This window comes from Hemibagrus wyckioides, linkage group LG04, assembly GCF_019097595.1.
Source record: "Hemibagrus wyckioides isolate EC202008001 linkage group LG04, SWU_Hwy_1.0, whole genome shotgun sequence".
NCBI classification, from domain to species: domain Eukaryota; kingdom Metazoa; phylum Chordata; class Actinopteri; order Siluriformes; family Bagridae; genus Hemibagrus; species Hemibagrus wyckioides.
Window position 1 is genome coordinate 27,831,199 of NC_080713.1, and position 25,060 is coordinate 27,856,258.

Genomic DNA, 25,060 nt, shown 5'->3' on the forward strand with positions numbered 1-25,060 from the left:
ATAGATAGATAGATAGATAGATAGACAGACAGACAGACAGACAGACATAGATAGATAGATAGATAGATAGATAGATAGATAGATAGATAGATAGATAGATAGATAGATAGATAGATAGACAGACAGAGATAGACAGACAGACAGAGATAGATAGATAGATAGATAGATAGATAGATAGATAGATAGATAGATAGATAGATAGACAGACAGACAGACAGACAGACAGAGATAGATAGATAGATAGATAGATAGATAGATAGATAGATAGATAGATAGATAGATAGATAGATAGATAGACAGACAGACAGACAGAGATATAGATAGATAGATAGATAGATAGATAGATAGATAGATAGATAGATAGATAGATAGATAGATAGATAGACAGACAGACAGACAGACAGACAGACAGAGATAGATAGATAGATAGATAGATAGATAGATAGATAGATAGATAGATAGATAGATAGATAGATAGATAGATAGACAGACAGACAGACAGACAGACAGAGATAGATAGATAGATAGATAGATAGATAGACAGACAGACAGACAGAGATAGATAGATAGATAGATAGATAGATAGATAGATAGATAGATAGATAGATAGATAGATAGATAGATAGATAGATAGATAGATAGAGATAACAATGTTTTGTTGTTAAAAAATGGCGTTGCTATTTAACAAAGAAAATATTATATAACCCTTAAAGTGTTTTTATAGATGTTTATTCAACAATTATGGAAGAACTCAAAGTGTCAGAGCTTTGTAAAAGTCACGGTGCTTTGCACTTTAAGTTTTCCTTAGTATTAGCATTAGCATTAGCAATGACGTCCATGACGTCACTTTAGGGCGCACTTTATTCCACTTTGCTACAGCTTTATAAACTATAAACATGCGATCTCTCCTCCTCGTGCCAAAGGTGAGTTTGGGGGGCGTGTCTATAAAATGATTGTCAGGAGGCCAATCCAAACAAACATTCCGGACAGCGGGTTTCCAGTCTATATTATTGCTTTATTATTCATTATTAACCATTTTTTGTCACTTTTCACATTATTTGCACTGTCAGTAATGAGAAATATTCACTACTGCACTTTTAAATCCTTTAATCCAAATAATATCTGTTGTCATGACACACATATTCCCAATTTCTGGAACGCCTTAAAGATCTCCTCCTAATGAACGTCAGAGGGTCAGTCAGTTAGTCTCTCTCTCTCTCTCTATCTCTCTCGTGCACGCGCTGAACGGAAATCAGACTCCTCTGGCCGCACGTGCTTCAACGGAGTTACTCCGCACGCGATAGCCGAGCGCGAGGAGCCCCTCTCGCTCTCTCTCAGTCAGTCAGAGTCTCTCTCTCTCTCTCTCTCTCTCTCTCTCTCAAGAAGAAGAGCAGCGGCGTCCGCGCTTTTCACTTTTTTCAGGCATCCATGGCGCTGTGTAACGGCGATACCAAGGTCAGTATACCGGACCGGTCTACGAACGAACCGGTGAGACGGAAGACGTTAGAAACAAACAAACAAACAGACAAACAAACAAACAACAAATTAGAGCCGCGTTCTGTGTGCGCCAGCGTTCGGCGTCTGCGAGGGGAACCGGGCTCTGACTCGTGACGCTTTAACCCGAGCGGTTCATGGCCTGGCTACGGCTGAGAGAACTTATTTAGCCCCGACCTCCAGGGTGGAGCTTTCCAGCTAACATTCCAACACTCCGTTACTACACTGATACGATTTAAACAACCCGGGGTTTATTTTTAAAATCTTAAAACATCTATCTTATTTACTCCTGGTAGGAAAGGGACGGCAAGCTAAGATAAGCTAGCTTACAAGAAAGCGAGGCTGTGTCCTAAATCGACACTTGGTGCACTAAAGAGCGGTTAAACGTCAGTTAATACGCAGCTTGTTTAGGGCGCCTAGCTAGGGCGCAGTGAGAGAATTGGAATTGGATTCCTCCAGACGTTAGCTGCTGTAGTGCTAAGCTACCACACATGTTGAATCTAAACGCGGTGTTCTTCTGCTTGTTTGTAAACGGAACGTTAACGAAATGCACGCGCCATGGCGAGCTGTAGCAGATTAAAACGGTAAACTTTGTACATTGAAGGTAAAGCGCGTGCCTGGACCCGTGTTTGTTGTCAGCTAACATTGCTAGCTAACTCGCACTGAGTGCACAGTTTAGGTCTGTTGCAACAAGGCAGTGCATTACTTTTTTTTTTTTAATTTGCAGGCATTAAATGCGTGTTCGAGGCAGGTTTATTGGGGTTTGCATGATTATTTGCACATTGGCTGAATTGTGAGTGTGTTGTTTCTGTGAAACGGAAGTGAAATGTGCCAGGCACGTGGGAACTGCAGGTCTTACTACACTGCTTTGAAAAATATACTATATTGCCAAAAGTTTTGGGACACCCCTCCAAATCATTGAGTTCAGGGGTTGATCTCGGCCCCTTGGTTCTAGTGAAAGGAACTCCTAATGCTTCAGCTTCATACCAAGACATTTTGGACAATTTCATGCTCTTTATGGGAACAGTTTGGGGATGACCCCTTCCTGTTCCAACATGACTGTACACCAGTGACCAAAGCAAGGTCCATAAAGACATGGATGAGGGAGTTTGGTGTGGAGGAACTTGACTGGCCTGCACAGAGTCCTGACCTCAACCTGATAGAACACCTTTGGGATGAATTAGAGCGGAGACTGTGAGCCAGACCTTCTCGTCCAACATCAGTGCCTGACCTCACAAATGTGCTTCTAGAGGAACGGTCAAAAAAATCCCATTAACACACTCCTAAACCTTGTGGAAAGCCTTCCCAGAAGAGTTGAAGCTGTTATAGCTGTAAAGGGGCGGGGACAACTCCATATTACAGTCATGTGCATGGAAAGGCAGACGTCCCAAAACTTTTGGCATTATAGTGTAGTTGGTCAGAACATGTGCTTATGTTTATGTTGATGTCCTATTTACTGGTATGTTAAGTCTCAGGAAGTGTTCATGAAATGTTTTCTGACATGCATTAACCCATAGACATGGACCTTCTATAATAGTAAACTTCTATAGCTAGGACTAATCATAACAGATTCATAGCTGTGTTATTTAGCACAAAAAAGCAGAGTTGTTAATATGGTGACGTTTCTGTAAGGAGACACAATTTGTTTATTCAACGTTTTACAGAAGGCGTCTCCAGTGTTAGTAAGTTTTCCTCCACTGGAAAATCTCCAGGACGAGTTTTAGTCGTCAGAAAGGAAGAAAAAATCAGGCACATGAGGGAGTAGCTGTTTATCACGGCTGTAACGTAAGCGAGAAGAGGAACTAACTCATCTTGCTGACAGTCCACAATGTTAAAGGTAACTATCAATGGATAAAAAAAAAAAAGTTCATAAATAAATACAGACTTGTACTTGCTGGTCTGTTGCTGTTGTATGGGAGGAATAAGTGCTGTTAAAAGAGAATAAACAGCTTTGGAATAGAAATAATAACAGCTTATGATCCTTCTATTCAGCTGTGGATGATGTGTTTTTAACAGATTGACACACAGTGGTTTAAACGTATTGGGACTTGCTGATATGACTAGGCAAACGAAGCCGCAGCTTCTGGCACGGCATGCAATCTTCCACTCTCATCCTTAACATACTTAGAGTATGACTTAGAGTATCAGAGAGAATATATTTATACATCTACCAGGAAAAATTAGAAAGTGTTACAGCCATTCAATGCTTAATGGATCTCGTTAAGAAGGAATACACCAGGGTTTTTGTTTAACTGCCTCTGGAGTGAGAGCGTGTGTGTGTGATAGAAGTGAGAGAGATCATCAGACAGAAATTTCAGCACGTTCCCCGCGATGAGGAAAGACCCGAAAACCTGTTTAGTCAATGAACTGATAAATGCCAAAGGACGGGGTGTTACATTTCTGTCAATGATAAATGTTTAAAAGGTGCTAATTAACAGCTGTTATGATGAAATAAACATCATAAAGCTGCTTTTAAAGAGATTCGTGCAGCTGGAGCAGAGTCGTGAACAAAGAGAGCTTGTCGATGCATGAAAAAAATAAGTTCAGGAAAATCTGATGGAGTCAAAGACTGACGAATTCTTAAAGATGCAATAGCAGTTTGCAGATAATCTGGACTACATATGGGTTAAGCAGTCATCTTGACAAAAGTTTAAGTCTGGGCCGGAGAGCTCGTCTGTGTGTTTGGACCCGACTCCTGCCTCATTTTCTCGACTCTGTACGCTTAATTTGATCCTGAGGGCACAAATGTCGAACTCGCTGAACTGTTAGAGGTTTAATCTTGTGGGTGGTTAAAATAAATAAATAAATGATGCACCTTTAAAGCATTCTGCAGCAAAATAAAGTTTTGCATATGTGCGAGTTCAACATCTGCGCTCAAGACGTTTGGCTTATGAGTAAGCTAGCAGGTTTTTTAACTTTCCTCCAATTGCAGCAGAAAAATGAGCACTGGACCGTCCTGAAAAACGCTGTAATGGTTCTTTAATACAAGAAGTGGAGCATAAAAAGATTCCCGACTAACATTTTGGAGAAATTGTGCAACATGAAGTCTGTACTCACGTGGATTTGCTGCATCTGCCTCTGCCTCATGAGGCTTAAAGAGCGCCAGCTCTTCCTGTTTAGATTAACGCAAGGTGATTGAGGATTTATTTATTTATTTATTTTTAAAGCTGGATATCAGTGGCGAGCCGACAGACGGGTTGCAGGACTACGATGGGGCCGTGGTGATCCTGGACGCCGGGGCGCAGTATGGAAAAGTGATTGACCGGCGAGTGAGAGAGCTGTTCGTGCAGTCGGAGATCCTGCCGCTCGAGACGCCCGCCTTCGCCATCAGAGAGCAGGGCTTCAGGTGAGACGACATCCTGTTGAACTGTGGACGACTTGAATCCGGGTTTATTTCGTGAACTGTGTAGTTAGCCTGAACCAAAATGATTAATTCGGGTGTTCAGAGTATAAAGAGCGACAAATTTACCTTTTTTCCTTCACACGCTGCTTTCCATTCGAAGCGAGACGGACAGGAGTCATCTAAAGACGAAAGTGTTTTTAACTGTTGAGCAACACGAGACAAGCAAATCTCTGACCAATAGGAGCGCAGCATTCAGGTCTGTGACGCAAGAGGAATCCTTTCACAGCGCTGTCTGTTTCTCAACTGGTCTGAAGGTGTTGATTAATCTTCTCTAACAGCTGATCAGACAGCTGCACATCACAGCATCATCATTATTATCAATATTATCATTAATGGGCTTGCTCCTAATATGTTATCGTTTCTATAGCAACAGCTTGTTCACAGGGACTCTTAAACCAGATGCTGCACAAAAAAGATATCAAACAGCATCACTAAAATGTGTGTAATAGTTGATATGGTGAAATTTTGTTTCGTGGAGATTTTCTCAGGAGAGAAGAGTCGAGTCGTTGCTGTTTCTCTGTAACATGATGAGCTACGTTCATTTTGTTCAAGAGACAAAAAAGAGAGGATGTTGAGCGAACGGCTGTTTATAGCTGCTGTAATGTAAGATAGAACAGGAACTTGTTTCTTGGATCTTCAGCAGCATTTACTATAAATAGGTAAAAATGATGTGTTGGGGTTTTAGTCAATTAAAAAAATTGTAGTAATTGTTGTGGTGTAAGACGAATGAAACAGTTCAGAACCTGCTGTTCACGGTGCTAACTGATACATCACCACACCACCTGCAGCTTTGGTTGTTTTCCTGTAACAAAACAACCCTGTGTGAGTTTTATTCCTTATAACATTACCGTTTAGATGGTGGATAAGACGTGTAGATAAATCAGAATGGCGTGGTGTTATTGGATTATTGGATGTTAGTAGCATAATAAAGGAACGTAAATCGTCCTCTCAGCATCTCGTCTGGTCTCAGCTCAGTGGGGGGCCCTGTGCTGATTTAAAGGGCAGTTTGGCCTCGTAGAGCCGTTCATCATGACATGGCGTCAAGCCCACATACTCTTTGTGCTTAGCGAATAGCACTCGATCAAAACAGCGGTCCTGCTGAGACATGCCGTCACCAACAGATCACATATACACTATGTTGCCAAAGGTTTTGGGACACCTATTCAAATCATTGAGTTCAGGTGTTGTTTTTCAGGGGTTGATCTCGGCCCCTTAGTTCCAGTGAAAGGAATTCTTAATGCTTCAGCTTCATACCAAGACATTTTGGACAATTTCATGGTTTGTGGGAACAGTTTGGGGATGACCCCTTCCTGTTCCAACATGACTGCAGACCAGTGACCAAAGCAAGGTCCATAAAGACATGGATGAGTGAGTTTGGTGTGGAGGAACTTCAGAGTCCTGACCTCAACCCCATAGAACACCTTTGAGATGATTTAGAGCGGAGACTGTGAGACAGACCTTCTCGTCCAACATCAGTGCCTGCACTTCTAGAGGAATGGTCAAAAATTCCCATAAACACACTCCTAAACCTTGTGGAAAGCCTTCCCAGAAGAGTTGAAGCTGTTATAGCTGTAAAGGGTGGGACAACTCCATATTACATTCATGTGCATGTAAAGGAAGACGTCCCAAAACTTTTGGCAGTATAGTGTATATATACCGTGTGTGTATACATGCACAAATTAGACATGAATGCGCAGTGAAAAGCGAGCCTCTCGTTCAGTCCCTTAGGATTAATCCGGTTAAATCTGTTGATTTGAGATGAACTGTGGTTTTGTTTATTGCATGAGTAAATAAAGAAGGCCACCGTGTGCTCTCTGAGGTGGTGTGTGTGTTTGGCACTAGGTATTATAGCAGGCTGTTAAAGTGCTGATCTAATGAAGGTGTATAAGAGCTGTGAAAACAGCGGCTCAGGCATTTCAGGCCACGGCGAGGTGTGCGGTTTACTTCTGTGTGATTATAGTCTATGCTAGTGTTTATTTTCAGCCGTCTGTCACTTTCCAATTCACACCACCTCGCTTCATGACAGACAGCATGTGCTTCCTGTCTGACGTCTTCCACATACACAAGCTCACTTTTGATGTTTTGTCTCGAAGCTGCTGAGATCGATAAAGTGTCACGTGATTTAAACAGTTTAGAGGTCTGTGAAGCTGTACAGAGAAATATCTGTACTTTAAATCCATGTGGTTCTCATCACGTTGTTATAATTATACAGGGACCAGATATCCATATCTGCTACTGAAGATGTTTCACAGAGTGTAGGAATGTTTAGTGCAGCAGAGTTTACTGGCCTGTGAGTGACACTGTGAAGGAGAAACTCCCTCAGATGGTATGAAGAAGAAGGAAGTTTTAAAGGAGATGACTGTAATTCAAGCCAATAGTAGATATTACTGAACTTTTATTGTGCTAAATTTAGCTTAGAGCTTATTTATGCATGATGAATAAGATGAATAGAAATGGAATCCTGTATATTCTGAAAAAAAAAACCCTTTCCTCCTCATGTGCCTTTTTAACAGATTAACTTGAATTCAGATCTTTTTAATCTGCAAAATGTAGTGTAGTTTATATCAGGGATCTAGTGTCTAGTTTATTCAGAGTTTAGCTGTCTTGCTATTCCAGAGCGGGGTGTGTGTATGTATATACATCGGCATAACATTATGACCACCTGCCTAATATTGTTAGTCCTCCTTTTGCTACCCAAACAGCCCTGACCCATTATGCACTGTGTGTTCTGACCCCTTTCTGTCAGAACCAGCACTAACTTCTTCAGCAGTTTGAGCAACAGTAGCTCTTCTGTTTGATCAGATCACACGGTCCAGCCTTCACTTCCCACGTGCATCAATGAGACTTGACCGCCCATGATCCTGTCGCCGGTTCACCACTTCCTTCCTTGGACCAATTTTGATAGATACTGACCACTGCAGACCGGGAACACCCCACAAGAGCTGCAGTTTTGGAGATGCTCTGATCCAGTGGTCTAGCCATCACAATTTGGTCCTTCGTCAAACTCGCTCAAATCCTTACGCTTGTCCATTTTTCCTGCTTCTAACATCAACTTTGAGGACAAAATGTTTACTTGCTGCCTAATATATCCCACCCACTAACAGGTGCCATGATGAGGAGATCATCAGTCTTATTCACTTCACCTGGCAGTGGTCATAATGTTATGCCCGTATATATATTTTTTTCCGGCATAGAAGTGAGTTGAATTAACTTTCACTTTTGCTTTTCAGGGTTTAGTGTTTACCCTGATTGTTTATTTGGGGTCCTCTTATGAGCATATCACCTCGATATCAACACCTTTTATAAAGTTTTGTATGTGTCCTTGCATGTAAATGAGCTGTGTCAGGAACCGGGTGATGAAACATTGAACATAAAACCTCACCATCTCTCTGAAACGTTTTAAAACCCGGTGAAAAATTGTAATTCACACAAACGTTTACACACAACATGATTGATAAATGTGTGTCTGAGATGAACACAGTTTTATTTTCTTTACACCTCTTTTCCTCAGGGCCATCATTATATCTGGCGGCCCGAATTCAGTCTACGCAGAAGATGCTCCCTGGTTCGACCCCGCCATATTCACCATCGGCAAACCCGTCCTGGGGATCTGCTACGGCATGCAGGTGTGACAAGACGCAGATATGTCTCAAGTTTGCTTTAATTTGAGGATGTAGCAGAGATTCAGTGTATTCTCGTGCTTGTGTGTTGAACAGATGATGAATAAAGTGTTCGGAGGCACGGTGCACAGGAAGAGTGTAAGAGAAGACGGCGTGTTCAGTATCAGTATAGACAACTCCTGCTCGCTCTTCAGGTAGGTGAACGTGATGCTTAGTACAACGTTGCTGTCTTAAACTGTATGCATGGGAATTAAAGCTGGATGTGTGTGTGTGTGTGTAGGGGTCTACAGAAGGAGGAGATGGTGCTCTTGACTCACGGTGACAGCGTGGATAAAGTAGCAGATGGCTTCAAAGTCGTGGCTCAGTCTGGCAACATTATTGCAGGTATGTGGAGGAAACGCAGCACATCTGTCTAAATGTTATCCAAAGACAGCGATGGCGATACGATTAATCGCTTTTCCCTTCTCAGGTATCGCTAACGAGCAGAAGAAGCTCTACGGGACACAGTTTCACCCGGAAGTAGATCTGACCGAGCGGGGCATGGACATGCTGCGGAACTTCGTGTTCGAGATCGCCGGCTGTCCCAGCAACTTCACCGTGCAGAACCGGCAGATGGGATGCATACGCGAGATCCGTGAGAAAGTGGACAAGTCCAAAGTGCTGGTGAGGAACAGTGCAGTGTGAGCACATACAGTCCTGATGCTGGAATTGAGAGATATATACGTGTATATTTTTTAATCATTATAGATAACGTGTCATGTTTAGCTGCTACAGAAGAAAATAATCCAGCTACTTGGCACAGTGACGAGAGTTCATGGTTGTGAAGTGTTAATGCAGCACGCTGTGAGGTCATGATATAGATGGTATATCTGCTTATCAACCAGATCTTGTTTTTTTTTTTGGAAGCCAGACTTATTTTTAATTATCCCTCACTTCCATATACACTCACAGACTCCTAATTAACTAAACGAAGTGTGCGCCGTTCCGTTTGGAGACCAGTATTGCAGAAGCGAGCTTGTAAAATAGTGTGTGGGTGTGTGTGTGATCTGAAAGTGGTGTTCTGTTTCAAATGTCTTCATTGAAATGCATGTGGAAATCATGCACTGGCTAATTTCTCTAATTACACTTATTTCTGAATAATGCAAAGCCTCGAGGCAGAGCTTTGTGTTTGTCTTGTTTGTGACTGACTGTGTCTGTCTGTCTGTTTCTGACTGTCTGTGTTTGTGCCTTTCAGTCTGTCTGTGTGTCTCTGTTTCTGTCTGTCTGTGTTTGTGCCTTTCAGTCTGTCTGTCTCTGTTTCTGTCTCTGTGTGTCTGTGTGTCTGTCTGTTTCTGACTGTGTTTGTGCCTTTCAGTCTCTGTGTGTCTGTCTGTTTCTGACTGTCTGTGTGTCTGTCTGTTTCTGACTGTCTGTGTGTCTGTCTGTTTCTGACTGTCTGTGTGTCTGTCTGTTTCTGACTGTCTGTGTGTCTGTCTGTTTCTGACTGTCTGTGTGTCTGTCTGTTTCTGACTGTCTGTGTGTCTGTCTGTTTCTGACTGTCTGTGTGTCTGTCTGTTTCTGACTGTCTGTGTGTCTGTCTGTTTCTGACTGTCTGTGTGTCTGTCTGTTTCTGACTGTCTGTGTGTCTGTCTGTTTCTGACTGTCTGTGTGTCTGTCTGTTTCTGACTGTCTGTGTGTCTGTCTGTTTCTGACTGTCTGTGTGTCTGTCTGTTTCTGACTGTCTGTGTGTCTGTCTGTTTCTGACTGTCTGTGTGTCTGTCTGTTTCTGACTGTCTGTGTGTCTGTCTGTTTCTGACTGTCTGTGTGTCTGTCTGTTTCTGACTGTCTGTGTGTCTGTCTGTTTCTGACTGTCTGTGTGTCTGTCTGTTTCTGACTGTCTGTGTGTCTGTCTGTTTCTGACTGTCTGTGTGTCTGTCTGTTTCTGACTGTCTGTGTGTCTGTCTGTTTCTGACTGTCTGTGTGTCTCTGTTTCTGACTGTCTGTGTGTCTGTCTGTCTCTGTTTCTGACTGTCTGTGTTTGTGCCTGTGTGTCTGTCTTTCTGTCTGTCTGTCTCTGTTTCTGTCTCTGTGTTTGTGTCTGTCTGTGTCTGTCTCTGTCTCTGTTTCTGTCTCTGTGTTTGTGCCTGTGTCTGTCTGTTTCTGACTGTGTTTGTGCCTTTCAGTCTGTCTGTGTGTCTGTCTGTTTCTGACTCTGTTTGTGCCTTTCAGTCTGTCTGTGTGTCTGTCTGTTTCTGACTCTGTTTGTGCCTTTCAGTCTGTCTGTGTGTCTGTCTGTTTCTGACTGTCTGTCTCTGTTTCTGTCTGTGTTTGTGCCTGTCTGTCTGTCTGTGTCTGTCTGTCTCTCTGTTTCTGTCTGTGTTTGTGCCTGTGTGTCTCTGTTTCTGACTGTGTTTGTGCCTTTCAGTCTGTCTGTGTGTCTGTCTGTTTCTGACTCTGTTTGTGCCTTTCAGTCTGTCTGTGTGTCTGTCTGTCTCTGTTTCTGTCTGTGTTTGTGCCTGTGTGTCTGTCTGTTTCTGACTGTCTGTCTCTGTGTTTGTGTCTGTCTGTTTCTGACTGTCTCTGTTTCTGTCTCTGTGTTTGTGTCTGTCTGTCTGTGTCTGTCTGTCTCTCTGTTTCTGTCTCTGTGTTTGTGCCTGTGTGTCTGTCTGTTTCTGACTCTGTTTGTGCCTTTCAGTCTGTCTGTGTGTCTGTCTGTTTCTGACTGTCTGTGTTTGTGCCTTTCAGTCTGTCTGTGTGTCTGTCTGTGTTTGTGCCTTTCTGTCTGTGTGTCTGTTTCTGACTGTCTGTGTTTGTGCCTTTCAGTCTGTGTATGCGTGCCTGCCTGTCTTTTTGTGACTGTCTTTCAGTCTGTGTGTGTGTGTGGTTGGGGGCAAGTAATTAAACCACCTATTAATCTGACCTTTTCTGAAGCGAGGTGATTTCCTCTGTAAGCTTCCATAAATTGGGCTCGTCCTCTAGTGAATACACAGAGGCCTTTATTGGATCCAGATCCTTTTTATCCCTCTCCGAATCCCTGAAGCTCTGTGCCTTGTGAGCTATTTAACGTGTCGATATGGGTCACAGAGACAGACGGGTTACTCGGGTTAACAGTGTACCTACAGTTTCCATGCCTTGAGATTAAAGCAGTGAATCGCACTGTTTGGTGTTTTTGTCTTGTTCTGAGAAGCATAATGACTCAGCCTTGTGTGAGGGAGGAATGTGTTTTAGATCTTATTAAGTAAATATAAGGGAAAATAACCATGTTGGTGTGATGAAGTGGAGTTTCTGTTTAATAAACATCTTATGTAAGGCCAGGCAATTTGCCAAGGATTAAAATATTTTTTTTATAAATTAAAAATTTATTTTAGTTGTATTTAATCCTGTCTATTAAACTAGTTCCTGTTCTCACTTAAGCAGCTATAAACAGTCCTTTCCTCATCAAGCGCTCTCTCTCTCTCTCTCTCTCTCTCTCTCTCTCTCTCTCTCTCTCGCAAAGTTAATAAGAGGAAAAAAAAAACACTGCTCGTCATGCTACAGAGAAACAGCAAAGTGTAAACATCTCTGTCCTGAAGATATTGTAGCTTCATCTTCATGCACTGGTACAAAATGCTGGAGACACTGGAGATATATTTACATCACTGTTAAACAATCTCCTTACAGTGAATTTCACCATTTTAGAGACTAGACTTTCGGGAAAGCGTACACGTTCTTAACTTTAGGCTTGGATTATGTGAAGCGTTCACTGTGTGAGTCTCTGTGAGCTCTTACTATAAACAGTGAATGATTTTAACTCCTGACCAATCAGAATCGAGAGTTCGACAATGCCGTGGTGGTGTCTGTAATGTTAAAGTCGGTTATGTACAATGGCATGACAAAATGGCAAGGGCTGATGGTATCTTTAAACGTGTGTGTGTGTGTGTAGGTACTGTTAAGCGGTGGTGTGGACTCCACAGTGTGTACAGCTCTGCTTAATAAAGCTCTAAATCAGGACCAAGTGATCGCCGTCCACATCGACAACGGCTTCATGAGGAAGAGGGAGAGCCAGAGCGTGGAGGAGGCACTCACCAAACTCGGCATTAAACTCAAAGGTACCTGAAGTGTTTCCTTCCTTCTTAAGCAGGAGAAAGTCTGTTTGCAGAAACATTCGATTTTATGGTTATAGTTACTAGTTAGAATTAGTAATTAGTTATCTGTCCCGGTTTCTGTGTAGTTGTAAACGCAGCGCACACGTTCTACAACGGCACCACGACGCTGCCCATCTCTGAGGAGGATCGCACACCCAGGAAACGCATCAGCAAGACGCTCAACATGACCACCAACCCCGAGGAGAAGAGGAAGATCATCGGAGACACCTTTGTCAAGGTGTGTATCTGCAGGTCACTGTGTTACTGACCGCAGTGTCGACGTATAGGATTGTAATATAACGTATATGTAAACAATAAAACATGAGTAGATGTGTAGATAAGGAGCCTGACATGAGGCTCAGGGACTTTCACCAACCCAAAGTGTTCCAATAACAGCACATCCTATACATTTACATTTCAGCAGACGCTCTTATCCAGAGCGACTTACAGTTCATCTCATTTAATACAAATTCATTCAACTACCAACTACGTTCTATATAATTTTGTGTCAAAATTAATGTCAAGCATCTTAAGTGTCTGAGTGTTTGCAATACTAGTTAATTTATTAGTTGTTATGATAAGGAGTGGTTTATATAAACCTGTGATTTGCAGATGCACTTTGACCAGAGCAGCTGTAAGAGAAAACTAATCAACACCTTCTGACCAATCAGAAACGACTAGCACTTTTGTTAGAAATTAATAGAACTAATAGGACATTTTGAGGACAGTTGACATTTTAGATTAGAAAATCTGACCTTTGTTTCATTAAAATATATATATTTTTTTCTGTTGTGCATCTACTGATCTTAACCATAATTGACCTTCTGTGTTCTTATTCCTGCTTGTATCACGGTGCGCCGTCCAGGTGGCGAACGAGGTGATCGGTGAGATGAACCTGAAGCCCGAGGATGTGTATCTGGCGCAGGGCACACTCAGACCGGACCTGATCGAGAGCGCGTCTCACCTGGCCAGTGGCAAGGCTGACGTCATCAAAACCCACCACAACGACACGGAGCTCATCCGCAAACTCCGAGACGAGGTACAGTGCATGACGTTCAGCCCATCATCACCACTATGACCTGGTTCTCTCTCCTACAGTTCAGATAGCGTCTTGTCCTTGGGTGAAGCGTTGTTAGACAGTTTACACACAGACATACAGAATCTATAGAAAACAAGCTCATGCACAGAAAACTCCAGTCATATTCTTTTAAATATAAACACAAGTGTTTGAATTGAAGTAAATGCTTCTTAGTAGACACTTTATGTATTTAATGTGCAACTGAAGTTGTATTTGTAATTTATCCCCAACTCTATATTCTGTATGAACGCGTTTCCTGTCTTTGTTCAAAGTGCTGTAATGTCTGCTCCGGTTTTTAACAAACACGTGTAATTATGCAGTCCTTCTTTGTCTTTTCTGTCTCCGTGGTCCGGCTACCAGGGGAAGGTAATCGAGCCGCTGAAAGATTTCCACAAAGACGAGGTGCGAGCGTTGGGCCGAGAGCTGGGGCTCCCCGAGGAGATCGTCTCCCGACACCCTTTTCCTGGTGAGTTTCAGCTGGAGTTTTTTTCTTTAAAAAGAAAGAAAGCAGCCTTTGTAGCACCTTTTCACATCTTTCTGTAGCATCGATGATGGATATAGAGAGAGATCCAGCTTTAGAAGTGGGTAAATATTGAAGGTGCTTTTATCCTCCAGGTCCTGGTTTGGCCATCAGGGTCATCTGCGCTGATGAACCTTATGTCTGCAAAGACTTCGCTGAAACCAACAACATCCTAAAAATCATCACAGACTTCTCCGCCAGTGTTAAAAAGGTAACAGGAGATGGTTTTTTTTCTTGAATAAAACAACAAACTGGACTATAGGTTTGAGCTTTAGAGCACTCGGTGGGGATTAGTGCTTCATTTTACTTATAGTAGTAGAGTATTGTGATAGATTGTATTGCTACAATTTATAATCGCATTATGCATTCTCTAAGGAATAAAACTCTGTAAATGAGTTCAGCTATAAACAATCGCTTCCTCGCCAGCCTCTTTTCTTGGAAGTTGGCAAAAACAAAACAAAAAGCCCAGCTTGTCCTGTTATATCCAGCCCTAAAACACACCGTTGTACCTAATGATAATTACGCTACTTGGGATACATGCGTAACTGATTTCATTGGCGAATTACACATTAAGTTGTTTATTCCTGTGCAGCCACACACTCTGCTTCAGAGAGTGAAGTCGTGCATATCGGACGAGGAAGAGGAGAAGCTGATGCAGATCACCAGCCTTCATTCACTAAATGCCTTCCTGCTGCCAATTAAAACCGTTGGTGTCCAGGTGAGTCAGACTTTATTGTAAAGAATTAAAGTTTAAAAGAATTGTGAGCCGAACAAAAGATGCTTTGCAATGCTTTTATCGAATTAGTGGCATAATAATATGACCAATAGATTCCCCCCCCCCACTGGATTATTGCAGAAAATAGCAGTGTGTGACCAACAGAAATGTATGATTCTTACACATTTTGTTCATCTCAGTAATCTTCACAAATAAAGACAAAGCACACTTTTGAAGCCTGAATACAATCCCAAGAAGTAAACATGACTTCAACCTCACCAACGCTAAGCTTTAGACAGCTTTCACTGTTCATTTAAAAACATGTTCCCTGATCCATGTTGCTCTCTCTGTTTATGAATCTGAATGAATGGACAGACAGATTTGAGTTGGAATTGTCTGAATGTGTTAGGTTAAGTTGTCTTTATTTGTCACACGTACATTACAGCACAGTGGAATTCGTTTCTTTGCATATTCTAGCTGAGGTCAGAGCACAGAGTCAAACATTATACATCGTCGCTGGAGCAGGGTGGGGTAGGGGCCTTGCTCCAGGGCCAAATGGTGGCAGCTTGGTGGTGCTGGGGCTTGAACCCTAATCTTTCATTCAAAGACCCAGAGCCTTAACCACATGAGCTACAGTACAAGGCTTTAGTAGGGGGGACGTTTAACATCCAGGTGTAGTCCAGTTTAGCCGCATGTTAGACGCCACCTTTTCCAAGATGTGTAAAAGCTTAAAAGATCGTCGTACATGAAACTATCTTGAGCTTGTGTTGACCACAGACCTTTAATCTTTGGGACGATGGAGGCGGAAGTGCAGAAATGTCGACTCATTTCTGGGTTTTCGGACTTGTTCCTGCAGCACTCTTTAACATTGCTACTACTTATACAAATATTACTGCTACTACTAATAATGACATAAAAGTACTACTAGTGTCTAGAAATAGTGTATCACAGTCCTGTTCAACCAGGAATATTTCTTAAAAGAATTTCCTCACTATAAATCTATAGCTAATTAAAAAAAACCCAGACAAGGTTAAGATGGCCAGGTTTATGTGTTTATTTGCTGTCTGTTTTGTTTTTTTCTTCCAGTAAATTGCTGGTCTCTGTTTCATTTCTCTCCAGAGCTGCCTCTGGCTCACTGCGTAGCTCCGTTCATTTCCAGATGTTTGTGTGTTTTTATCCAGTCGACCCATAGCCTGTGGTTAAACACAGACACTGTGACGCACTGTTCGGAGTTTATTTTAGTCTCTCTCTCTCTCTCTCTCTCTCTCTCTCTCTCTCTGTCTGGATTTCTGTCTTTTCTCCTTTTTTTTTCCAGGATGCTTTGGCGTCTTGTGAGGGTGTAACGTTATGATGTTAGACTCGTAAAATAGTACTCTCATTCACGCAGTCTTAACGTATAGCAGTTACAATACAGTCAAGGCTGCTGTTATAGAAAACTAATCAACCCCACCTGACCAATCAGAGTCCAGCATTCAGCCGTGCTGTGGACTTGCTGTATTTCTCACAGCGTCTCACAGATGAAGAACGTCTCTCTTTGATGTGGAGTGTGTGAGTGATGAATATGTTTTGAGTAGACACGTGAAGCCTTTTTCAGCCGCGGGACACGGCCCATACGTCAGGAGGATTTTAGCGCTTTGATCTTGACATTTAAACAGAACTGAAAGAGCCAGATGAAGCGGCCAGCAGTAACCCACTGTGTAAGCACTGCACCTATGACCATGTTTACTTCTGCCTGGAGGCCCATTTATTTATATATTTATTTTTTTTATAACGTTTCAGACAGCCTCAATGCCTCGAGTCTGTAATAAGGCTCTTTATACCTCAGTTTCAGCTTGGGGGAAAAGGAGGACTTGTGTAGTAAGCAAGCAGCCAATTAAAGAGCTCTGTTGTTGTGGGGATTTGACCGCAGTCGAGTGAAACAAATGACATGGATAACTTTAGTTACAGCTCTGACTATGACCTTTAAAAATCTAAGTCAGGAATAAAGAAGAATAAAAGCAGATGTCCTGTTTCCATCACGTTTGTAGTATTTTTCTAGAACAGACCATCCTGAAGTGTCGCAGCTTGCTAACAGTGAGTTTATTTATTTCTTCTTAAATGAATGAATTTTCTGAAAGGCAGAAATTTCCCACTTTGTGAATATGCAATGGTGTAACCTGTCATCATTTTATACAAGGCTGCTTATTTAAATTCATGTCTTTTTTTAAATTCTGGGAGTGTTTATAGCTCTGTGTACATGGAAGCTGATGTCCTGTAGCAGTGAGACAGGACACACAGTGACCGTCATGCCCACAGGCTGCCTTCTCTGCCTCTTACGTAAACTGTGTGTATGTGCTTTCCATATTCTGTCTGGTCAGTGTCAAGAATACAACTCCAGATCTGATCCTCCCTAGAGGGAATTTTTGCGCATTACTCCGACCAAACACTGGAGAAGATCTCCTCCTCTTCCTCCCCCTCCTCCTCCTCCTCCTCCTCCACACTTCCTGTCCCAGCACCGCAGACTGCTAAATTTAATCTTACTCATATGGGAGGGAGAAAAGTTATAGGCAGCTGAATGTGAATCACTTTTATCCGGCACATTTTGCAGTGTTTTTTCCCCTCCTCCTCCTCCTTCTTCTTCCTGAACGCTGTGTTTTGTTTGTGTTTTGCGGTGTGATCAGTACACAAGTGTAACTCGGAATAGTTCAGAGTTTAACAGAAAGTATGGTTTCTGTCATTTAATGTAGGTGTAAAAACTCACTTCCTTCTTCCTGCAACAAAACTACACGTCTTTTTAATGTCTTAACAGTCCATGTAAAGACATAAAACGTATCTCTCTCTCTCTCTCTCTCTCTCTCTCTCTCTCTCTCTTTTTCTTACTCCCTCTACCCCATCTGTTGCTTTTCTGCCCCCTTCCCCCCTGTCTTTAGTGTTAGAGAAATGCTGCTTTTATTGGGATGTTTTGCTCACCCGTGTTCTACTTTCAGAGCGTTTTTGTTTTTATCATGCTGAATGTAGAATGTGTTTTTTCAAATTTGTAAACTTAAATTACATGCAGTGTTCAACATATCAGGAAAAAAAGATGGGGAAAGCAAAATTAATACATAAATAACAAGATTAAAATGACCAGTCCAGTCAGTATATGAATACTGAGGTCAGTTACTGTACCTAACTGGAGATTTGCTTAGAATTTCTGTTTATACACATAGACAATGTAGTAATGTTTAAGGTTTATATTTCTATCACAGACCTTTTGCTCTGTCCGTGTTAGCTGTATTAATTGTGGTGTTTGCCGTCGTGTGCAGGGTGACGCGCGGTCGTACAGCTACGTATGTGGGGTGACCAGTAAAGAAGCTCCGCACTGGGAATCGCTCATGTTCCTGGCCAGACTCATCCCTCGTATCTGTCACACCATCAACAGGTAATCACACACCACACACACACTCGCATCACACACACACACACACGCATCACAAGCCATCAATCCCAAATTTAATCCTGTTCTTAAACTGAGTAATCAGTTGGAATGTAACACTTCCTGTGTCTTTAGACCTTCAAACTTGATTAACCTTCATGCTTCACACTCCTCTCTCTCTCTCTCTCTCTCTCTCTCTCTCTCTCTATCTATCTATCTATCTATCCATCCCCCCTTTCAGAGTTGTGTACGTGTTTGGGTCGCACGTAAAGGAACCTCCGACAGACATCACTCCCACGTTCCTGACCACAGGCGTACTGAGCACGCTCAGACAGGCCGACTTCGTGGCCCACTCCATCCTCAGGGAGTCGGGTAAGAGATGCTTTCCTCGCAGGTTAACAATGAACGATTTCTTTGAAAAGCAGTGGAGTTGATGTGAGTGCTGAGACTGTAAGCTTTCTCAACAGAGAGCTGGATTGTGTAATAAAACAGTGAAATACACCAAGTTTAAGTACAGGGCTTAATTATGTGCATAAAATATAAGGATGTTTATTCACTGAGTCTCAAGAGCAGCTAAAAATATCCAGTTATATTATGTATAATATATAATCATAATTGCATCGTGGATATAAATCCAGGCCACTAAAATTTATGTTTAGAGCAAGGAAATAAAACATAAATGTACAAGAGAAAATTTAAAGCACACAGTCATGTGGCTCACAAATGCTGCATGTGTTTCTGAGGGTTCTCTCCATCACCCTAAAGTCAGGGGTTATAATCCCAGAGATGCTGCTTCACGCTCCACTGCAATCCTGGGAAAGTTCTGGAAAATGCACTTTAGTTTTGGAAAAGTAAAATAACTTTGCATTAGCCTTTGTCATCGTTACACTTTACATTTCACAATAGTTAAATTTGATTATACACTATAATGGCAAAAGTTTTGGGACGTCTCCCTTTACATGCACATGAATGTAATATGGAGTTGTCCCCGCCCCTTTGCAGCTATAACAGCTTCAACTCTTCTGGGAAGGCTTTCCGCAAGGTTTAGGAGTGTGTTAATGGGATTTTTTTTGACCGTTCCTCTAGAAGCACATTTGTGAGGTCAGGCACTGATGATGTGATGACGAGAAGGTCTGGCTCACGGTCATCCCCAAACTGTTCCCACAAAGCATGAAATTGTCCAAAATGTCTTGGTATGAAGCTGAAGCATTAAGAGTTCCTTTCACTGGAACTAAAGGGCCGAGATCAACCCCTGAAAAAATAACACCTGAATCCAATGATTTGGAGAGGTGTCCCAATACTTTTGGCAATATAGTGTACATGCAAAAGGATTGTTATTTTTAAAGAAGAGCACAGAAATATAAGCATGAAAATGTATGATTTAAACTTTTTTTCTTACAGATTGATAAACTGTGTGTGTTCATTCGTCAGGTTACTCGAGTAAGATCAGTCAGATGCCCGTCATCCTCGTGCCTCTGCATTTCGACCGTGACCCGCTGCAGAAGCAGCCGTCCTGCAGACGCTCCGTCGTCATCAGAACCTTCATCACCAGCGATTTCATGACCGGCATCGCTGCCACGCCGGATAACCACATCCCAGAAGAGGCGAGTGTCTCCTCAGCTTGTTCCGCATCCTGTATCGATTTATTCACTCCTAGTCTTTGATCAGGAGGTTTTTTGTTTATCTGAAGCTACAGAAAATCAGGGATGTTGTTGTAAAAGAGTCACTTGTCCCCTCTGGTATTTCACAATACCTCGGTTCGTCCTGTCCCAGTGGATGATTCGCAGAGTCACGGCTCACAAAACTCCCAGCTCTGCTGAACTTGGTAAATGGACAGGAGAGTGTATTTACGTTGTTCCTCTTAGTCACTGACAGGTGCTGCATTTTTGACAAACACCAAAATAACTAGCCATCATTTAGGAGCAAGGTCATTTCCCTCAGTGAACAGAACGTTCCCTACTACGGCAGCCAGATCCGTCATTAACACACACCGAGTCCTTATTTGTTGTTTCAGTGGTTATTGTGTTCTTACTAATCTCATGCTCTCCCTTTTCATGATGCATGATCTGGGAGTTCTGTTTGTGTCAGAGTAAAATTAAATAGAAACCAAGCTAATTCACGTAAATGTGACGATCACAAGAGGTTTGATATAAAAAGTCACAGGATTGTGTTAATAGCTCATAGTCCATTGTTTTTTTTTGTTTTTTTTTATTCCTGCTAGTGTAAATAACTTTGGAAAGTTTGCGTGGTCAAGCCAAGGGTCAAGAAGCTTTTATTGTCTATTTAACCACGAATAGCTGACCCTGGTACCAGAACCCTGGTGCTACATAAAACAACATATAACTACAGAACAACGTAGATTAATTGTCCGAGCTACATGAAGTGCAACCTGGTGCGGACAGTGCAAGACAAAAGACAGGACACATGCACACAATAGCACTGACCAGTGTGTATTCAGTATATTGTTATACAGTGTAATGTGCAGAATAGGAGAAGTGTAAACAGAGGGTTCTTGTAAAACATATACATGTCTTTAAAGATTCATAACACTGTAGCTGCTGTTGTCGGGCAGCTGAATGTCCAGTATCCGTCATGGCCGTCCTCCCTAATGCTGTCTCGAGTTAGCGTGCTGTTTATAGTTGCACCACCATAGGTTCTGAGTGGTGGTGTGGGCTCAAGGAGTAAAAAGAATCGCATCTTATTCATCACCACCTGTTTAACTGTTAGAGAGCTGTTCCTGACAAAATACATCTCCTACTTAACGAGCGTTCTGTCGCTGACTCTCCTGTCGCCCTGCAGGTGGTGCTGAAGATGGTGAGCGAAATCAAGAAGATCCCAGGCATCTCCAGAGTGATGTACGACCTGACGTCCAAACCTCCGGGAACCACAGAGTGGGAGTAGAGCAGAGCGCTGAACTCTCTCTGGGCTCTCCTTCACCTCCTCCTCCCTTTCTCTCTCTCTCTCTCCCTCTCCCCCCTTCTTTTTTTATTTGGACTTCCTCCTTCCCTTCCTTCTCCTTCATCCTTCCATGGCAATGTTTCCACACTCACCAACAAAGCTCTCCGACCCTCAGAGAACAGAACACAACATTCCCTACGACAGCAGCCAGTACTGTGATTAACACCACACACACACACAAAGCCGCGACTTCATCACAGCCTCATTTTCTGGGGCTTATTATTATTATTATTATTATTATTATGATGATGATTAATATTCTTATTAAGCTGGTTGTTTATTATTTCAGGAAGTAGTCGTCGATGTATTTTGCAGTTAAGGCTTGCAGAAATAACTAGGGATGCATCGATAAAACAGAATAAAAGACTTAGCGACTCGCTCCGTCGTCGCGTGACGTTTCGTTTAGCCGTGTCCGTGCTTGTAGATGCCGCCACTAACGAACCGCCGAGTTTCACGCGCGAGACGTTCAAACCGTGTCTCTAACAGAGAGCGCCGTCTATTAAAGATACAGTTTAAACACTATTCCAATGTTTTATCAGGTGTTTGATATTTGTGTTGTAGGACGATGCTGATGTTAGTATTGGTATCGATGCATCCCTAGAAATCACACACACACGGTCTTCTAGTACGAGTCTCTCATCTCTGCTCCGTTCTGCTTTTCCACATCAGCTTCATTCACCTCACACTCTTCTGCATTACTAACTCACGTGACCAATTCTCTTGATTTGCCAAATGGAGCTGGTTTGATGTTACAGGCACTTCCAGAACTGCCACTTTTTTCTTTTTCTTTTTTGTTTTTGCTTCTCTCTCTCTCTCTCTCTCTCTCTCGTTTTCTTTCTTTCTTTTTTTTTTTTGAGATCTGCGAAGCGTGCTGTGAAGAAGCTTTTCCCGTTGAGGACGAGCTTTCCTAGACTTTGTGCCTGGTTCTTTTGTCCTTTCTCGTTTTGTCTTATTTTTTTTCCTCCTCCCTTCAGGGATGTGAACAGAACTAACACATGCTGCATAATATTTTTTTTTCTTTGGCACTTACCTGAGAAAGTATATTTTGTCTGCTTCTGTGCGAGTGTGTGAGAAGGGGGCGCATCGTTTGCACATTTAACCATATCTCTGTGTTTTTTTTTTTGTTCTTTAAACCCATAAGGCCTTGGTGCTTTGCTTCCTGTATAGCGTCTCCTGAGGCTGGACTTGGGAAGCAATTATTAGACGGATGAGGAGAAAAGGGGCTTAAGCTGTGATCACACAATAACCCGTTAACTTAGTTTTTTTGTTTTGTTTTTTTTTAAGTCTATAGAAAATGGGAGGGGCTACAGGTTAGTTCTGTTAACTTTACGTAGAGGTTTGCTTGGCGCCGAAACCAGAAATCTATGCCTGATGTAGATAAGATTTGAAGTGTCGTAATGGTGAATAACATGCCTAGCTATTTATTGTCTTTGTTACGTCTCATTACACTATCCTCATTTCAATAGCAACAAAAAACAACAAAAAAAAACAATGCAAGGGTGGACTGGTTCCTTATCTTATCTGCAAACTTTGTACTTATACCTCTCTCTCTCTCTCTCTCTCTCTCTCTCTCCCTCTCCCTCTCCCCCCATCTCTCTCTCTCTCTCTCTCTCTCTCTCCCCCTCTCCCTCTCCCCCCCCATCTCTCTCTCTCTCTCTCTCTCTCTCTCTCTCTCTCTCTCCCCCCCATCTCTCTCTCTCCCCCCGTCTCTCTCTCTCTCTCTCCCTCCCTCTCCCCCCGTCTCTCTCTCTCTTCCTGTCTCTCTCTCCCCCCGTCTCTCTCTCCCTCTCCCCCCGTCTCTCTCTCTCTCTTCCTGTCTCTCTCTCCCCCCGTCTCTCTCTCTCTCTCCCTCTCCCCCCATCTCTCTCTCTCTTCCTGTCTCTTTCTCCCCCCGTCTCTCTCTCCCTCTCCCCCCGTCTGTCTCTCTCTCTCTCTCCCTCTCCCCCCGTCTCTCTCTCCCTCTCCCCCCGTCTGTCTCTCTCTCTCTCTCCCTCTCCCCCCGTCTCTCTCTCTCTCTCTCCCCCAGTCCCTCTCTTGTCTCTCTCCCCTGTCTCTCTCTCTCTCCCCCGCGTCTCTCTCTCCCTCTCTTGTCCCTCCTCCCGTCTCTCTCTCGTCTCTTTCTGTCCCTCCTCCCGTCTCTTTCTCGTCTCTCTCCCGCTCTCTCTCTTCCTGTGTCTCTCTCCCCCTGTCTCCGTCTCTCACTCTCCCTCTGTCTCTTTGTCTGTCGCGCTCTCTCTCTCTCTCTCGTTTGTCTCTCTCTCTCCCTCCCTCCGCCCTGTCTTTCTGTCTCTTGCCTTTTTACTTGTATCTTTTACATTCGTCTACTCAGAAGAAAATACTATTAATATGAATTTTGATTCAGTAGTGGGTTAAGCTGCAATCTGACATGGTGTTCAGTTTGATTTATGCAATTCTGTTTGAATTCTCTCTTTTTTTTTTTTGTATAAAAATGAAAAAGCTCTTTTTTTTTTCTTTAGTATTGTGCCTCAAAACCAAGCCACTGCATGCAGTTTCCCGATGAACTGACGTTTGTATAATGAGATCTGAGCTTTAATAAAGAAGTCCATGTACAATTTGTTCTCTTCGTGTGTGTGTGTGTATTAAAAGGTGTTTGGGAAATAAAGTGAATCGTTTCAGTCTGAAGGGAAAAAAACATTTTGACAAACATTTCAAAACCTGGTTTGATAAAAAGTCATGCTGTTAGAGGAACATGATCCACCTCATGATGGTATAAGGGGATGAAGTGGAGTTACTCTCAACACCCACATGCTGAGGTTGATTATTTTCCCTGAACAGCAGGGTCCTGATATGGTTTATTTTCTATACCACAATTTGCTGACAATTAAAAATGTTATTGATTTGGGGGGGAAAAAAAAAACCCAGCTTGTCATATTTTTTATCTGTATATCTGTTCTAGATATACTTTGACCAATCAGAATCCAGGACTGATCAGCGTGACTCTGGGGTACAAGGAGAGAGAGAAATCTGGGATCTTTCCTGTTTCTTCGAGGGTGAAGTGTAAGAGTTAATTCAGCACTATACAGTAGGATGACAGGTGTGTGTGAGTTCAGTAGGGAAGAGAGAGAGAGAGAGAGAGAGAGTGTGTGTGTGTGTGTGTGTGCAGGTGCGCACTTCTCCGCTGCTGATTGAAGGACGTGTAGTGACAAGTCGGGCTTCATAAACAGCAGCGTCTCTGAGGATGTAGCCGATTCAGCTACTGTATCAGTGTGTGTAATGTCGTGAGAGAGAGAGGTGTGTGTGTGAGAATGAGTGCACATGGGTGCCAAAACAATTAATTGAAACCCCTAGAGCATTTCTATTTACTGAAGGTGTTATTAAAGGCCTTGGAGCTGCTGGAGTTCAGCTCTTTACTCTGGTCGCTTGGTCACCATCACACACACACGCTCGCATAGCTCACGTTTTTTCTTTGTATTGGTATGAAAATGAATCTGTATTGATTAATGCTCTTTTAATTAAGATCTTGTCGTCCATTCGGATCAGATAACTGTGTCAGAAACTTCTGGAAGTTTATTGTTTATATTATTAGCTTTAACTACTGATTAAATAGAGCTCTTTATTTAGAGCCTCTATGTAGGTAAAGAGGGTTACCTTATAGCACTGTGTGTGTATGAAGTTATAAACAACCTCGGCTTAATGTAGCTCGGAATATAACACAGGTCAAATGTCTGATATTAAAATTCAGGTCATTTTTCTTCGTTATCTGCTGGAGATCATAGAAACCCATTTTTCCCTTCTTATTTGTTTTGGCTGAAAT

General features: G+C 42.5%; 1 protein-coding gene across 2 annotated transcripts; it reads left to right on the forward strand.

Annotated features, from left to right (window-relative positions):
• Positions 1–1,219: 1,219 nt before the first annotated feature.
• On the forward strand, positions 1,220–22,897 carry gmps (guanine monophosphate synthase). 2 transcript variants are annotated; one of them, XM_058387894.1, is made up of 17 exons: positions 1,220–1,455; positions 3,159–3,331; positions 4,662–4,840; positions 8,409–8,523; positions 8,614–8,711; positions 8,798–8,901; positions 8,987–9,180; positions 12,419–12,584; positions 12,707–12,858; positions 13,486–13,659; positions 14,059–14,164; positions 14,314–14,429; positions 14,811–14,936; positions 18,218–18,333; positions 18,569–18,699; positions 19,759–19,931; positions 21,127–22,897. In XM_058387894.1, the coding sequence occupies exons 2-17, from the start codon at positions 3,323–3,325 to the stop codon at positions 21,226–21,228; spliced, it is 2,061 nt and encodes a 686-aa protein (XP_058243877.1). In that variant the 5' UTR covers positions 1,220–1,455; positions 3,159–3,322; the 3' UTR covers positions 21,229–22,897. The 2 variants fall into 2 exon arrangements, with proteins under 2 accessions (XP_058243877.1, XP_058243876.1); XM_058387893.1 differs by lacking the exon at positions 3,159–3,331.
• Positions 22,898–25,060: the final 2,163 nt, after the last annotated feature.